Source organism: Grammomys surdaster, unplaced genomic scaffold (genome assembly GCF_004785775.1).
Source record: "Grammomys surdaster isolate TR1022 unplaced genomic scaffold, NIH_TR_1.0 208, whole genome shotgun sequence".
In the NCBI taxonomy this organism is placed as follows: Eukaryota; Metazoa; Chordata; class Mammalia; order Rodentia; family Muridae; genus Grammomys; species Grammomys surdaster.
In genome coordinates this window covers 1804245-1820805 of record NW_021604653.1, presented here as the reverse complement: position 1 = coordinate 1820805, position 16561 = coordinate 1804245, and the positions used below count along the sequence as shown (strand labels likewise).

At 41.9% G+C, this 16561-nt stretch overlaps 1 protein-coding gene across 1 annotated transcript in view; it reads right to left on the bottom strand.

Annotated features, from left to right (window-relative positions):
* Nckap5 (NCK associated protein 5) overlaps nt 1–16561 on the bottom strand; it is a 698067-nt gene that overhangs the window by 389957 nt on the left and 291549 nt on the right. Inside the window, 1 exon segment of the mRNA XM_028771521.1 lies at nt 3977–4110. Within this exon segment, the coding sequence (XP_028627354.1) occupies nt 3977–4110 (134 nt within the window).

Sequence of the window (16561 nt, the reverse complement as noted above, 5' to 3'; positions counted from 1 at the left end):
AGAGAGAGAGAGAGAGAGAGAGAGAGAGAGAGAGAGAGAGAGAGAGAACACACAAGAGCTTTCAGGAACAATTTATTTATTCACTAGATTGTTTCCTAAGGAATCAAGTCTGATGAGCAAATCATGTGTGGCTTTGTTTGATATCAGTACTCTATGGACTTTCTGCTTTCTTCATGAATTGCTTCCTCAAAAAAAAAAAAAAAGCCCCATATTGAAAGGTACTACACACACCCATTGGAGAAAATGGCCCTGCACACACTCCTCCAGGTGAGCCTATCGAGGAGCAAACACGTCATTAATTGGAGTTGAGGAGGCTGGGCCTTAGCCCATCACCACCTTTATCTAGGAGAATGTCTGCCCTAAGCTCTGTCTATGCCTCTAAGCTTGGCTAACTACATAAGCACCTATTGAGCAAATAGCTAAAAGAGCAGAGAGGGTGAGAACAATTAAGGGATTCTTCAGCATTAACCTCTCATACAATATGTTCGGCCATGTATGTGCCCCACCAGGCAACAGCTTAACTGCCATTACATGTGGGAACTATCCTTGAGTGTGTAACCACACACAAGAGGCAGCCCTGCAATACCCCCTGCTTCTAGGAGCTCACCATTTGAGGGGCTCCCTTACCTACAGGAGAGGACTGATAGAAAAAACACCCATCTTTACTACTGTGCACTCTAATAAGTAATAAAATTGTGATGAGCATACCTGTTAAGCCTTCTATCTTCTGAGAGAATCTAGGGTGTGGCTTCTATGAGGGAGGCTGTATTTCTTTTGTCAGTCTTCTTATAAATCAACCTCCCATTATAAAGCATAGAGATCTCTGAGAAGGTAGCACATGAACTTGATTTAAAAATTAACATCTGCCCATGGTGTCTGGGAATAACTTCATTCCTCCAGTAATTAACACATAAAAAGGGAACTGTCAATCCATGGTGGGAAAAGGTAACATTGTGAATATATACGTGTTTTAAATTTGAGGGTTGGAGAGGGGGCTCTGGAATTAAGCACAAGGAGGGCTCTCGTAGAAGACCTGAAATCAATTCTCAGCATTTGAAACAGGTATCCTGTAACCGTCTCTAACTCCAGCTCCAGAGGATCCGATGTCCTTTTCTGGCCTCCACAGGCATTGCATTCACGTGCACATTCCCACACACAGACACATACACAGAGTTAAAATAAATCCCTTTCTAAGTTTTAAACTCAACATAATACTTTGGATTACTATGTAAATCATTAGAAGACCATTCACTGTAAAATATGTGCAAAGGTATATCCAACACTGAGGACTTGAACAGAACTGTAGCCACAACCACCACCAGCCATACCTTCAAAACTAAAGTTTGACATGTGAAAGGCCATCAAAAATAGTTCAATGATCCCAAATGATCATGTAATTATCTGTCGTATATGCCCGCCCCACGTGGCTCCTATCAGTTCTCTGACTGTAATTGTAGTTGACCCTTTTTAAGGCCCTTTAAGCGCTACATAAGAAACCTGATTATAGTGGGAAATATCCTCACAAAAGCAGTCTGGGAAAGAAACCTCTATTTATTGTACATATAATTATCTTCTCTTTCAGCCCAGGATAGAGTTCGGACTCTTGTGTAACTCAAATCTATGTGGGATTGTCATTTGATTTACAACTGGTGACCCAGCATCACCTAGCATCATATGAAAATAATTTACTGTGTCTTTTGTGGCCCATCATGGAAATCAATAGCTTGAATATAGAGACATCTCAATTAGATAGCGCAAAGAGTGAGCCCTGCCCCCTTCCTTCCTGTATCATTAAAATAGTAGGTATTCCACAGCAGGGCTTCACGTTGGACTGGAGAGCTTCTATTACTCACTCCTACACAGAAAGGGAGAATTCACACAATGCAGAGATGAACTGTGGGTAAGGGGTTATAAGAGGCTTAAGGGGTGGGTCATGGAAATGTTAAAGTATTTATTGGTGCTTTTCTATAGCACCTGAGTAATTTCATGTGTTTGACAGTGTATTAAATTACAGTAATGAATACAGATGAGTCATACTTTCTTCCTGCCATGTTCTTTGCAGCCCCCAAGCCAAGGACATGAGCATCTGCAGTGTGTGTTACACACAGTGAGGAATAGGATCTCAAGGCTGAATTGAGGTCTCTCTCTCTACAATGCATTTAAAAACTTAGGGGCGGGGTTATGGAGATGCCTCTGTGGGTAAAGCAATTGCTGTGTAAGTGTGAGAACCTGCAGTCAAACCCCCAGAATCCACGTAAAGACAGACAACAGCCCTTCTATCTTCATTCCTAGTTCTCTGCATTCTTGTCTCTCCATGGGAGGCAGACTCAAGAGAATTTCAGGAACCTGCTGGCCAGCTAGTCTGTTGTACACAGGAGGGAAAAAGCAACAAGAGACCCTGTCTCAAACAAGGTGGGAAGTAAGGACTAACACCCAAGGGTGTGATACCACCACAGATGGTGGGAGTGAGAGAGGAAGGGAGAAAGGGAGGGAGGGAAGGAGGGAGGAAAGGAAGAAAGGAGAAAGGAAGGGAGGGAGAGAGGGAGGGAGGGAGGGAAAGAGGGAGGGAGAGGGAGGGAGGGAGGAAGGGAGAGGAAGGGAGGGAGAGGGAGGGAGTGAAGGAAAGAGGGAGGGAGTAAGTGAGGGAGGGACAGAGGGAGGGACAGAGGGAGGGAGATAAAGATATTAAACAACAGATATAAAAAGATTCACGATGGAAATACAGGTCCCCCACAGCGCTCATGAACATTGACCTTGTAGGGCAACTTCCCAAGCATGACACAGCCTAGGATGACCTCCAGATAAAAATGTGGAATGAAATAGTTTTTCCATTTTAGTTAGGGAAGTGAATAAACCCTGGACTCGGGGCTTTAATGCACAAACTGGTGTTTTCTCTTTTAGCACGGAATAGACTTTAACATAGAAGTTGTGCCATGACCTGGCCCTATAGTAAATGACTAGAATTGAAAAGTAATCTTACCTTCTTAAAATAAATAAACCCATTATTCTTTATTTATGGCTACTCATAAAAAAGTAAGAATATACCAAATAATTAGACTCACATGCTAAAATAGTACTGGGATGACCATTAAAATCGTATTATCCTAGCTGGCCATAGACACAGCAGACCCTCAGAATCTAATCCATGGCAAACCCACCAAACAACTGTTGGAGACTGGTCTGGTGCTGCTAAAATCATATGCTAAAATCTGTACCCCAAGAAGAGCAAATTCCCACCTGAACCAGCTTTTGTTGTGCAAACCTCATTCCCCACTTTAAAACCACTGGTTAAATAAAAAAGGCTCTAAGTGACTACTGGGGAGAAGAGAATAGAAAGAGGTGGAGTTTGAGTTACAGGAAGGGGGATCCATTAGGTACCAGGAGAGAGAAGAAGGGGGAAGGAGGGAGGGAAGGGAAGAAGGGGGGGAGGGAGGGAGGGGGGGAGGGAGGGAGGGAAGGAAGAAAAGAGGGATGTTAAAAAATGTATCATGGAGAAGACTGGAAAACTGGAGGTCACCATTAGTGATGGACCAGTAGCATGTGCCAGAGTAAAATGCTCCCCATCCCAGACTGCTGGAGCAGAAAAAGCCCAGGAAAATTTAAACAGCAAGTATTTGTGGTTCACAGCTGGGGAGGTAGCCAGTCCACCTGTTAGAAAAGTAGATTAGGGGTTCCCCCAGTAATTGCCAAAGCTAAATAAATAAATCATAGTCTGAGTCTCATTAATTTGAAGCTACAAGGGGAAAAGCATAATTTGTGATATTTTACAAACATCACTTAGGGAAGCTACCAGAGAAGAAAAGACAACCAGTTTGTCACAAGCTTCAACTGTGAGGTCAAAGTAAGTCCCAGAGGACTGATCACACTGTGAAGAGAATGGTCTGACTTTGTGCACTTGCTGAAGGCAACAAAGTGTCTCCCAGAAAGTCAAGAGGGGGTAGACCTCCGGACTGCTGTGCTCATAGGAGAGCAGTACCTGGAAAACTGCTGCTGCAGGCCACGCATCTGGATCCTGTTGCGCTCTGACTCCAGGGTCACCTCCCGCAACCGCTCCTCACTCTGCAGCCGCAAGTGCCGTTCCTCTTCCAACTCATGTATCAGCTTCTCCTGCTATGAGACAGAGAAGGACATAGCCTTCAGAAGGTGTGTGTGCCAAAATGAGATGCAGGGAGAGTTGCTGGTTCCTAAGGGCTAACCTGAGCTTGATGTTCATAGCAACAGACACAGACTTACATATGCAGACACAGACACATAAATATATAGACATTGACAGACAGACAGAAACATAGACAAACACATACCACACACACAAAGACACACACACACAGATGCACATATACATGTACCACACGTGAAATGGTAACAACTTTGTACTTAGTAACAATTCTGTTACTAAGTTCTTTTCTAGACCAGGAAACCAAGAATCAAAGATCTACACATGTATTTAAGATCATAGAAACCCTGGCCTGGAGAAACAGCTTGGTAGATAAAATATTTGCCTGGTAAATAAGCAGATGACCTGAGTTCTGATCCCCAGTACCAACATAAAAGCTGTCACAGCCATAAGCACTCCTAATACCAGTACTGGGAAGCCGAGAGAGGTGAACACAAGGAGCTTGCTGACCAGGCAGGCATTCTAAAGGCACAGTCTGTGCCCAGTGAGAGATGCTGGATCAAATACAAAGTGGACAAGTGATGGAACACATCCCAATCCCACTCTCTGGCATCACATGGGCCTCCATGGGCAAGCATAAACACACATGCGCTCACACGATCAGAGAAACCAGAAGGTGGAAGAGTTTGGATGCCAGATGGCTTGACTCTGCTACTGAAATAAGTTCCATTAAACCAAGGTGTCTCCTGATCCAACCTCCCACCAAAGTCATAGTTATTCAGATATTAAAGCATCACTGTCGGTTCAAAGTGACATCATCCCTTCAATCGCTGGAACATCATTTAGACATAGTGTCACTGTTACATTCCACTGCATAGAAAGACCAAGAATCTCAAGTTAATTAGACTAAATCTGAAATAGTGGGCGAGAACCCCATTTCCAGTCACAGACATGAAGTTTTGAAAAACAGTACAAGTTTGTGAATGCTCAACAAACAAAATTAATTCAAAATCAAACAAGTAAAAAAAAAAAACTCAATGAGTTTGTGTCAGCCACATTACGCAGCTTCCCCACAGCCTTGTTTCCGAAGTGGGCACACCCTGTCCTGCCTGCGCATGCTGTCCTGACGTGTACATTGAGTGACAATGCCCGAGATGAGGCATCCTGGCTCAGACTGAGGCTTCCCTGATTGTAAATGACAGTGTTGCACTGAACACAGTTTGCTGTCTGTACTGAAGCGTAATGCTTTAGTTACAGCGGACAGGGTGTGTTTTCTGCCATCCTTTTCCAGCATGCTCCAATCCGATTAGTGCATCTGTGTGCTGAACTATGTCTGGATACTTGTTTAACTCTTGCTGTGAAGTCACTGACTTCAGTTCAATGAACTGTAGCTTGGGATTAGGACAGGATTTCTAGCAACTTCTGAAAGGAGTGCAGACATACCTGTGTCATCTTATACCATGTATTAATGGGAAGCACTGCATTCAGTATCGATGATTCAAAAATCAAGATATTCGTCAACTCTGAAAATGAGGAAGACATTCTGTGCACCGTGGTATTCTATCGATAGCCAAGAGTTTTCTTTTTTTACATCAAAACAAGCAAGGAAGTCCATTTCATTAGTATAAAAGTTTGCTTTCATTTTTGGTAGATAGTAAAATACTTATGCACTGAAGAATTGTTTTTAAAAAAATAGCTGTGATTTATAATCAGTTCGTGTTTTATTTTATATACCCATGTCATATAAAATGTCTGTCTAAAAAAGGTCCTGATTAAAAAATAATAATAATAAGTAGCTCTGAGAAGAATATAGAATTAAGAAGAAAAATGCTCAAGAGCTGGTTGTAATTTTGTCCAACCAGGTTTTCAGAGGTTTAAAACAAACCAAACCACTCATTGCTTTTGAAATCTCTGCCAAACCAGGCAAACAGACACACACAGCTGATAGAACTGTCCTGCATACAGCTCAGGCCCCCTATATAATACAACCAGAGCAATGCTGTCCCCAGTCTCTCTGTGTCTCATTTTTGTTATTGGTTTTCAACAGCAACACCACTGTGGTTATTGCTGCTAACTGGAACACTCTGAGACAGATTAGACAATTCTATGGTGTCAGGTATGGGAGGGCGCACCATACACGTCTTACACGCCTCTGTGAGGAAGAAGAGAATCGAGGAGCTCCAAGTTGAGATAAATCAAGTGTTGTGACTCTATCATGGTGAATACTTAGGGTCACAAGCCTGTTGTGTGTTACGAGCCTTTGAAAGAACACAGCAAAGATGCAGTTTCTCCAGCTTGTTATTTTTAAAATCCATTCATTTTTATGTATGTAAGTGTTTGGCCTGTGCTTAATGTCTGTGCACTACATAGTACTTGGGATCCATGGAGCTGGGATGAAGGCATCAGAACCCCTGGAACAGGAATTATGGATGATTACAAGGTACCCATTCATGCTGAGGAAAAAAATGGGTCCTCTGCAAGAGCAGCAAGTACTCTTAACTGATCTCTCTCTCCAGAACTCCAGCTCTAATTTATGGAGATAAAATTATCCTGAGGACCATGAAGAAAACATAGGATTACACTCTAGAAGTATGTCGTCATACACTGAAAATACTTACATATCTCCTTGCCTCTGGGCTTTGATCATTCTGTTCTTCCCACTTACAAGGCCCTCTGAATCCTGGAGACATGGCTCAATGGGTAAGAGAACTTGCTGGTCAAGCTTAAAGATTTGAGTTGGACTTGCCAGCACCCACATATAAAGTCAGGTGTGATCACATGAGCCAGTTAGCCAGTTACCTCCATTAAGAAGGGGAGACAGGAGGATTGTGTTTAGTAGCCACTATTAAAATTCCAGATCTGGTAACAGACCCTGTTCTTAAGGGAAAAAGGCAGAGAGTGATAGAAAAGCACAATAGAACTCATCCTCTGGCCTCTGCCTACAAATGCAGGCATAACGCACACATCCATGTGCACAAGCACACACACACACACACACGGGGAGAGAAAGAGAGAGAGAGAGAGAGAGAGAGAGAGAGAGAGAGAGAGAGAGAGATTCATACATTTATATAACACTCCCTGAGATACCCCCAGGCTGTTCCCAGGCTCAGCCTTCAGACATGCCCTTCCATAACTGGCCCCCACTGCCTCATTCTTCTCTCCAATCCTGAGTTCTAACAGCATCCAACATATTCAATGCATTTGAGATCCATTTTCTATACTTTTTAAAATAAATCTCCAGCTCCACCAATGCTTGTCTGAGATTAGGCTCATTTCTCCTATGCAAATGTACTTTGCATGTTTAGAACACTTCTCAATGCCCAGTAGTGTTGGGAATCCTCCTGCCTGTTGACTCTGGAGCGGGCGCTTCTGAGCTCTACCAATCAGTTACTTATACTGACATCAGGACAAATTGAAATAAAATCTTTACCCTGTCATCTTGGAACATTCCATTCTGGATGCATGGAAAAGTATTAACAGTGTGTTTGTGAAAGGAAAGTGTACTAAAGCCAATTTTCTGCAGAACTGGTTAAAATGGAAAATTTTATGTTGTGTTTTTAAAATAATAATAAGTAACCTAATCCTTTATCAGAATAACATAAACAAAACACTTTTTATCTGCTGATTCACTATAAAAAAGGATCCTATACAGTTGCCTTTTTTTTTGTAGAATTTGGAAGAGGTGGGGTCTGATGAAAGTTCCAAAAATTGCACAGTTCAGAAGCACATGCAACACAGAGGGACAAGTTCTGCAGGTAGAACAGTGATCTTTCTTAATCTGGAAACAAACAACAGGAGCTAGGGCTGTGGCTCAGTTGTAGAGTGTCCGCTAACATTCTCAAAGTCTGCGGACCATGGCCAGAACAGAGCTAGGGCTGTGGCTCAGTTGTAGAGTGCTCGCTAACATTCTCAAAGTCTGAGGACCATGGCCAGAACAGAATCAACTGGGTGGCAATCTCTCGCATCTGTAATCTCAACACTTGGGAGGTTGAAGTAAGGAAGTCAGAAGTCCAAGGTCATCCTTGGTTACTTAGGAAGTTTGAGCCTATCTTGGGCTATATGAGACAATCTCTAAAGACAGGAGAAGCATTATATGATTTTTCACTGAGACATTGAAGGGGTTCCAATGTTAGTAAGAGACAACTTTCTTTTCCACATGAATAATCTTTAGGTCAAATTGATGATGCTATTTCAAATACAGAAACACACACACACACACAACACACACACCACACACACACAGGACAGAATCCTATAAGCCAATCTCATCAGTGTAAAAATTAAACTAATGTTTTCACCAAAAGGTTAGTTTTAATTTTTAAGCCCTCTACCGATTTCTAGCAAACCAATGTCAAATGGATCTAAATTAAGCTATAGTACAGCATCTAATTGCAGTCCCGTTTTTGCTTTTCACACAAATTGCGATGTATTTTTCCCCATAAAACTGTCTGAATTCAATATCTCCATTAGTTATGAAAGATTCGGTCATTCTAGAGGCTGAGATGCAGATAAAGAACTTCAGCATTGATTTTTTTAAAGCGCGCACTGTTGGCTGTAACAGAAGAATCAGAATCAGATTCTGCGATGCTCAGATAAAAAGAGTACAGGATATATCTGCAGTGCTGATAGCATCACCTGAGAGAGACAAAGCTTCCATTCTAGCTAAAAAAAGAAGCAGAACATGATTTTTTTAAGTGAGAGGAGGGACAAAAGGGTGACTTAGATAACAGAGATGAGGACAGGGAGCAGAGCTGGGGTGGTTGGAAATTGCAAGGGTAAACAGGACAGATGAGCAAGGGACGCATCTCAAAACGTCCGATACGCCAAGGTGGAGTCCTGTAAGAGACGCCACAGGTGAGCCGTATAGTATGGCCAACTTTTCTTAAGTAAAAGAAAGCTCTGGGCTTGGAGATGATCCAGTGGATAAAGTCCTTGTCCCCTGAGTACAAAGATCAGAGCCAGATGGCTCGTTTTACCAGCCCGATACACAAGCTGTGGGTTCAGTGGGAGACTCTGTCTCAGTGAATCCAGGGGACAGTGAACTTATCAATTAGGATTCTGTATGAAGAACCAAATGGTGAACTTAATTCATAATATAACATCATGTAAATTTTGTCTTGATACCATCATAGAACTGGGAAAACGGCGGGTAGAAATGTGTGCAAAGTTATGCATATGTCAGAACACTACAGGTATTAATTCATGCAGTGAAGCAGACATGAAGCTAACTATCCAAGTTGGCACTTTGGCTCTCCCATGGGCTTCTTGTTCAGCTTTGGCAAGATGGCGGCATGTTGTTCACTAACGTGAGAGGACCTAGAATTACCTAGGAGACAAATCGGACTTGTCTACAGAAGAATTTCTAGATTCAGTTAGTACAGGTGGGAAAATCCATCCTGAATATGGAGGACTCCTTTTCCATGGGCTCTGGTACTGGGCTGAGCACAAAGGAGAAAGCAGACTGAACAGTAACATTCAACTCTCCTTCCTGACTACAGGACAGGGGCAATGAGACCAGCTACCTCACATTCCTGCGACCATGACTCTGCACCATGACAGACTGTATCCTTGAAGAGTGAGCCTATGTACGGAGCTAGCTCTAAAGGGCTAAGCTTCCCTCCAACTCCCACCTTATATGCACCCATGAAAATCAGCCATAACCTGGAGAAACATAATTACTAATGATACCAAGACTATCAAGAAAGGAAGCACAACGTCAACAAGATGATGGCACTCTAGGGTCAGGGCTGGTCAGAGAATGGATGTCCCATCGTAAGGATTTAAGGGGACTGAACTCCTGGTTTCAGATCATTGGGGAGATGTATGAAGAGCAAGCAAGGCAGTTAAAAGGTAGATGTCTAACATCATACAGCTGTGGAGGGGAGGGACAAGGCGGACTTCAGAGGGATCATAGCTCACATTTCTATGTAGGTTTTAAGGAGAAAACACAAATCTAACTGATACTGGGACAAAGGAATTCATCCTTGGTGTGGACACGGGAAACTAGAGAGTACTAGAGACTTAAGAAAGCAAGAGGAGCTTGTGTTATTTGTGAATGTCATTCATGAACAATGGTTTCCTGTCCTGGCAAGGGCTATTCTGTGAGGATCCCTGCATTACTATCTTTCTGATTTCAACAAGCTTCCAGAAAACCATTTCCTCATATGTGATTTAATACATGATGATGATGATGATGATGATGATGATGATGATGGGTATCAAGGTAGTTAAGACTTAGGTTGACAAACTGGGTGGTAAGCCTGATGCCTATAGCCAGATGCCTAATTCAGAAATACTGTCTTCACAGAACAGTCTTTTCACTGAGGTTGTTTTGTTTTGTTTCGTCCAAAGGCTCACTTCTCAACTTATTTTAGCAAACGCATCATTTACTTGGCCAATGGGCTCTTTTATAAAGTCAGTGATACATTCTACTTTAGTCACAGATCTTTCTCTGTTGTCATGTTTAATTGATCACAATTAACAGTAGCTATTAATTATTCTATCCCCTCGGGAATTCTTGGGAATCAATTTTATTAAATGCCTTCATACTTGACTGCATTCCTAAATTCCTTTTTTTTCCCCCTGTGGAGACTGTATATGCTGTACATAAAAGTGTAGCACGCCAGTTTCTCAGCAATCTGGACTTGCAGAGCTCTGCTCTCAACCATCTTTGGCGTGGGCTTGGATATATTTCTGTGCCTTTATTTTATCTCCACTATTCTGTGCCTTTCCTGCCTCTACTCACAGGGACCAACGAAAAACTAAGACATTCTGTAGCTGACTTAATTTGAGGTGAAATACTCTCTTCCTCTTCGTGCCTTATTACACAGATTCTGAGGTCTTTCTCTTCTATCTTCCCATCCACGGGTAAATTTTTCATGAAGATTAACACCTGCCTTGTTTTCTCAATCTTGATGTTTCTCTTAGAACAGGCCCACTTAATTTACATTGCATAATTTACATTGTATCCTACATTCTGAAATCCTTTTTATCTCTCTTAAAGTATTTCTAATTATTGACAATGGCTTCACTGTGTGATTTTCGCACACGTGTGTGCATGCACACACACATCCCATACACATACATGGCATTTCGATCATATTCTGTTGTTCTCTCCCAACTGATCCTCTTCCTTTTCCCAACTAGGTCCCCTTGTACTTTCATGTCTTTTTAGTTTTATAACCAGTTGAACTGCATTAGAGCTGCTTATGAGAGCATTGCGAAGGAGCTATTTCCAAGACCACGGGAAACGCACCACGAGCTACACCGCTGAAGAAATCTCTCTCTCTACCTGATGGCCATTAACTAACTACCTACTGATCCTCAGGGAAGGGTGGAGCTTTGAGCGCCCCTGTCTCCTCTGTGACAGAATATTGATGGGCAGAATTCATGTAGGTTTGGGGCAGATAATTGATAATCACAGCTGTTGTGGGATACAGTTCAAAGACCATGCCCTGCCTAAAAGATAGCATCCCATAACACTCCGTCTCCTCTACTTCTACAGTCTCTCTGCCTGCACTGCCCTCGATCTTTCCTGAACCTTATCTCCATGTCATCCTCTCTCATACTATTAATGTTTAGCTCGACTCAAAAACACCACGTGTCACTCTAACACTTGCTAAGGATTCCGTATACAGCTCTGTGCTGTTTCCTCCAACTCACTTCTTGGCTAAAAAGAGGACTAGACCAAGTTTTGTGCTTGTAAGGACCTGCCCATCATGGGAACACACTACTGAGTGGTCCAGAACTCTGCAGTAAGTCCTTGTAAGTATGACTGAATCCTCTTGACTTTGAATCTCACCACTTTCCCTTCAGTTGACAATCAGTAACCACATTTAGTGGTTAATAATCAACCTGGTATTAGTCCTGATACCATGGGTAATCTACTAGTTTCTTGATCTTGAAAACCTCATACAATTTCCTCTGGTGTTTTTGTCCCTGTCCATCGATTTCTCCCCGTGGCCTTTAGAATGCAAATCCAACTCGCTGTTCATCTCACCTGCTTAGCCCCTTTCACTCACTAATTATTAAGTCATAAATTTCATTTCTGCTAGGGCTGGCCTTCCAGAGCATTTGCAATTGCATTTATTAAGACTGTACCTTTCTGCTCACTCAGTGCAGCCCCCTTCGTTTTGTGGAGCAGTGAGAGAGGAAGGAAACCTATTTAGACTAGGAATCTTTATATTGCTGTCTTTCCTCGGTGAATGGGTGTAATTATGTGTATGGGAAATTAGAGTGTTTGCTATGGTAATTATTCACTCTTCTAAAATAAGAATAATTATAATGTCAACATCTGACTGTACAAGTTACTGCCAAAGCGCTTAAGTCTGCCACAAAGTGGCTCACAGGATCCTGGCAATTAATATTAATTTTCTACAAATGCTTTTGATTCATCTGGAGAACATTCCAGATGGCCTTCACACTTCCCATCGCCTGGCAGAGTCTTCTTTACATAGAGCTGTTTCTTCAAACAACGCTTTGAGAACAACTGGCCTGGTGTTTACAGGATCAGCATTAAACGTTTTAGAGCAGACAGATTATAGGCAGAATTGCACAATTTTTTAAAACATGATTTCCGGCAGTCTGCCTCACGGTTGTTAGGAAATACAAGCGCTCGCATTTCACCCTGGAAAGGACAGCTTAGAAGAGTTAAAAGATCATCATGGAATCATGAGCCAGCTACAGTTCAGTGCTCCAGTGTTCCCCTTCACAGAATCATCAGCCTTAGGAGACAGTAAATATATTACATACTGAAAGCTTTCTGTGTGCTAATCTGGAAGGAAAGCTTTATAGAAACATCATTTTTATCAAAAATTATTAAATACTAATATATGAGCTGAGTAAATATAGTTCATCAATCACAAAAAGAAATGTGTTCTCTTACAAGAACACCTAGGCAACCATTTATGTGGCTACATTTATACACACATGTGGCTATCGACCTGTCAGAAGTCACATTTGGATGTCTTCCATGAAATCAAGTGTCTCACTAGCCTGGAACTCCCTAATTAGGCAAGGCTAGTTGACCAGAAAGCCCTGGGATTCTTCCTGTTTCTGTTTCCCTGGTGCTAAAATTTGAGGACAGTTTGTTTTGTTTGCTCGTTTGGTTGGTGGGTTGGGTTTTAATATGTGTTCTCAGATTAAACTGAGGTCCTTATGCTTACAGGGTATCCTCTTTACTGACTGAGCCGTCGCCCCAGCTCCCTGAATGGCTCCTTTCAGAGTACATTTAGCCCTTGATCAATCATAGAAATGAAAAATAATGTCATGACATAGGACTGGTCCCCAGTGACAGCACTGGTAAGCAAATGAAGACATGATAAATACTATTCATAAAAAATGCGCCAGCAGGAACTGGAGTCAACACTCACAGAACATCCACCCAGTGTGTGGCTGGACACTGATGTTCACTGAGAAACTTCACATGTCTGCAAGCCTACTCTGAGTGCTTTAAGCAAGGGTTAGGACCCATGCTGAGAGGGGCCTGCTTTGTAATTCCTAGTTTTTCCCAAGTTCCCACCCTGGCTGAATGCTTAGCTCTTGCTCATTCACAAGTGTTTTTTTTTCTGGAACTTTCTATCAGATCTGACTGAACACAGCAGGAGTTGCTATACCACATGGCAACATTAGTGCCTTTCCCTTGCTATAGAACTTATAATCAAAGGGAAACAGAAATCTTGAAAGAGTGCTTTGGGTTGTTAAGAAAAAAAAGAAGCCCTAAAATATGCTTATTTTTCTAGGGTGACCAGGCATATTTCCAGGTCTCTCGAGCAAAGTGCAAAGGTCAAGCCACTCTTAAAGTCACTCTCTGCAGACTGCTGAAGAGGATGGGGTTACCAAGGTGTAAGAGACTCTTGCACCTAGGCTAAAGATGTTTACATGTCTATCTTGTACCTCTATTGATAAATTATTATATTTATATGTGTGTGTAATATGAGCTCAAAACTAAATCTGTGCCAGAATACAGCACAATAAAAATAAATGCCAAATATTTTTCTTATTTTTATATTAAGATCTCAAGAATCAGTCTTGGAAATTTAACCTCTTTCAGGAAATCATAACACTAAGGTTTTTTTCTGGGCTTTGCATGTTATAAAATATGAATCCTTCCCTTTTCCAGGTAGAAAAATTCATATACTGTTCAAAAAACATGTTTGAGAGAGCCTAGGAATCCCAGAAATTATTACCAAAGGATTAAATTGAACATGTACAATGCAGAACGTTCCAAGTTTGTGATTGTCAACTGACTTTAAGTAACAGGTATGCCATTCATACCACAGTGGCTTCTCCTCTGGAGTCAGGAGGAATTACAAAGCACCCATTAATGACAGACAGTTCAGTGTACTGAACATCCTTTACAAGCAGTTGCTAACAAATAACAAATGCTATGCCAGAGAGATGTTTGCCTTTATTTTTCTCTTCAATATAGAAGGAATCTATTCATTAAAGCTGGTTGAAAGCACTGAAGCAATACTATACTTACACCAACAGGTAGGTAATAGCGAAAAAGACAAGCAAGCAAATAGACATTTAAAGCGACCTACTGTGCCAGAAACCCTGGGTTTGAGCCCCAGCACCATCTATGATGGGCTTGCAGAGGCAAACATGTCTGAAATCCCAGATACTCCAGAGATGAAAGCTGGAGGACTGGGCCTTCAAATTTATCATCGGCCTAAGCCAACATGGAGTCCATCTGGGCAACTGGAGATCCTGTCTCAGAACAGTAAAAGAAAAATTACATTCAAATACACCTTGTGGGAAGTAGCTGATGCACAGATTCATAACTGGACCAAATATTATGAATAAGCATCCGTGAGTGCTTGGCTGTAAATGGATCAGCTCTGTGACCCCTTAAAGGCTCAGGAAACATCACAGAAGAACGTAAGAGCCAGGAGATGGAGAGATGAAGAGTAAAAGATACTTCTGGACATGGCATAACCATTGTACCCATGAGTCTGTTGCAACTGTGCTTCTCTCCACAACACTGAGCCTGTCCACATTTCATCATGGATCGGGGAGGGCCCAAGAGGCCCAGTCCTCCTTGAGGGACTACTCACAATTAATGGCTGTTGAGGGACATGGGTATCATTTTCTTCAGTAGTGTGGCCACTAGTAAGTTGTCCCTGCTGTACCTGGCATGTAAACAACAGTGATTATGCCCTGTGGGGGCTTATTTGGAAGAAGAAGGGGTTTATCAAGAGAGGGAAAGAGATGACAGAGAGTGATGCAGATGACAATGATCAAAGGTCATTATAAGAGTATGAACCAGACAAAGAACACTAATTGATTAATTAATAAAAATAATAAAAATCATGCTTCCTTTATTCATGGAGAAATTAGAAAAACAATTATAGGATGTATTAAATGAATGAAAATAAGAGAAAGGGGCATAGTTATTCCTAACCGTACAAATGATAATTGGATATGAAGTCCAGTTGGGACTCTTCCTCCTCTTTCTTTTGTGATTATACAGTACATAAAGCTACTAGCACATGCGTAGGAGAGCAGGAGAATGAAGAAGATCAAGGGTTGTGTGAGGATAATCTGACTTCAGGGATCTAGAACTTGGCAGCCTCACTTAGGTTTTCCTAGTAAATTATCACAACTAGAAACCAGCTGATGCTGACTGCATAGGGGTTGATGTCAAAAGTATCCCCTCTCCAGGAAAAAGACATCGGGATGGGTATGGCCCTCATGCCTCACTGGACAACGACAGGGGGACCACAGCCATTACAAGGTCCCCTTCAAATACTGGAGGTCAGGCCTCTATCCCCGCCTTCGCAAGTTTAGAATCGCCACAGCCCTTCTATGCTTAGAGAAGGGAGGAGATGTCAGGGACAGCCCTGCTTATACACTGAAGGCCTAAAATCAGCCATAGGCCTTAAGTCAGCAATAGGCCTGTCATACATGTATACTAACACCAAGTCTTGGGTCTCAGTGGAAAAACATTGAAACAGATGGTTATAAGCTAATATCAACAGGCAGCTTTTGTGGAAATTTATAAGCCTGAGTAGTCATAGACCTTGTAAATAGGTAGTCTTAGCAGACAATACCAACTTAGACAAGGACAAGCGAATCATAGGCAGAGTCATAGAGACCTGTCCCCTGAACCCTCACCCAGCCAATACCAGTTTCTGAAGATATCTGTATTCCCCCTGAACACCCACACTCCAGTGTCATTCCCTTCCCCACATCCTGCCTTTCTGTGTTTATAACCCCTGTGTGAATGAATTACGATTTCAGAAAAAAAAATTTCTGACCATGTTAAAAAAAATTTTGAAAATTGAATATATGAATAAAGCATGCTCAGTGAAAAAAAAAAAAGAAACCAGCTGATGCATTTATGTCTCCCCCTTCTAAGACACACAGAGACTATAGAGTTAAAGTTGCTTAAGTGTGAGTGTGTGTGTGTGTGTGTGTGTGTGTGTGTGTGTGTGTGTAAGTTGT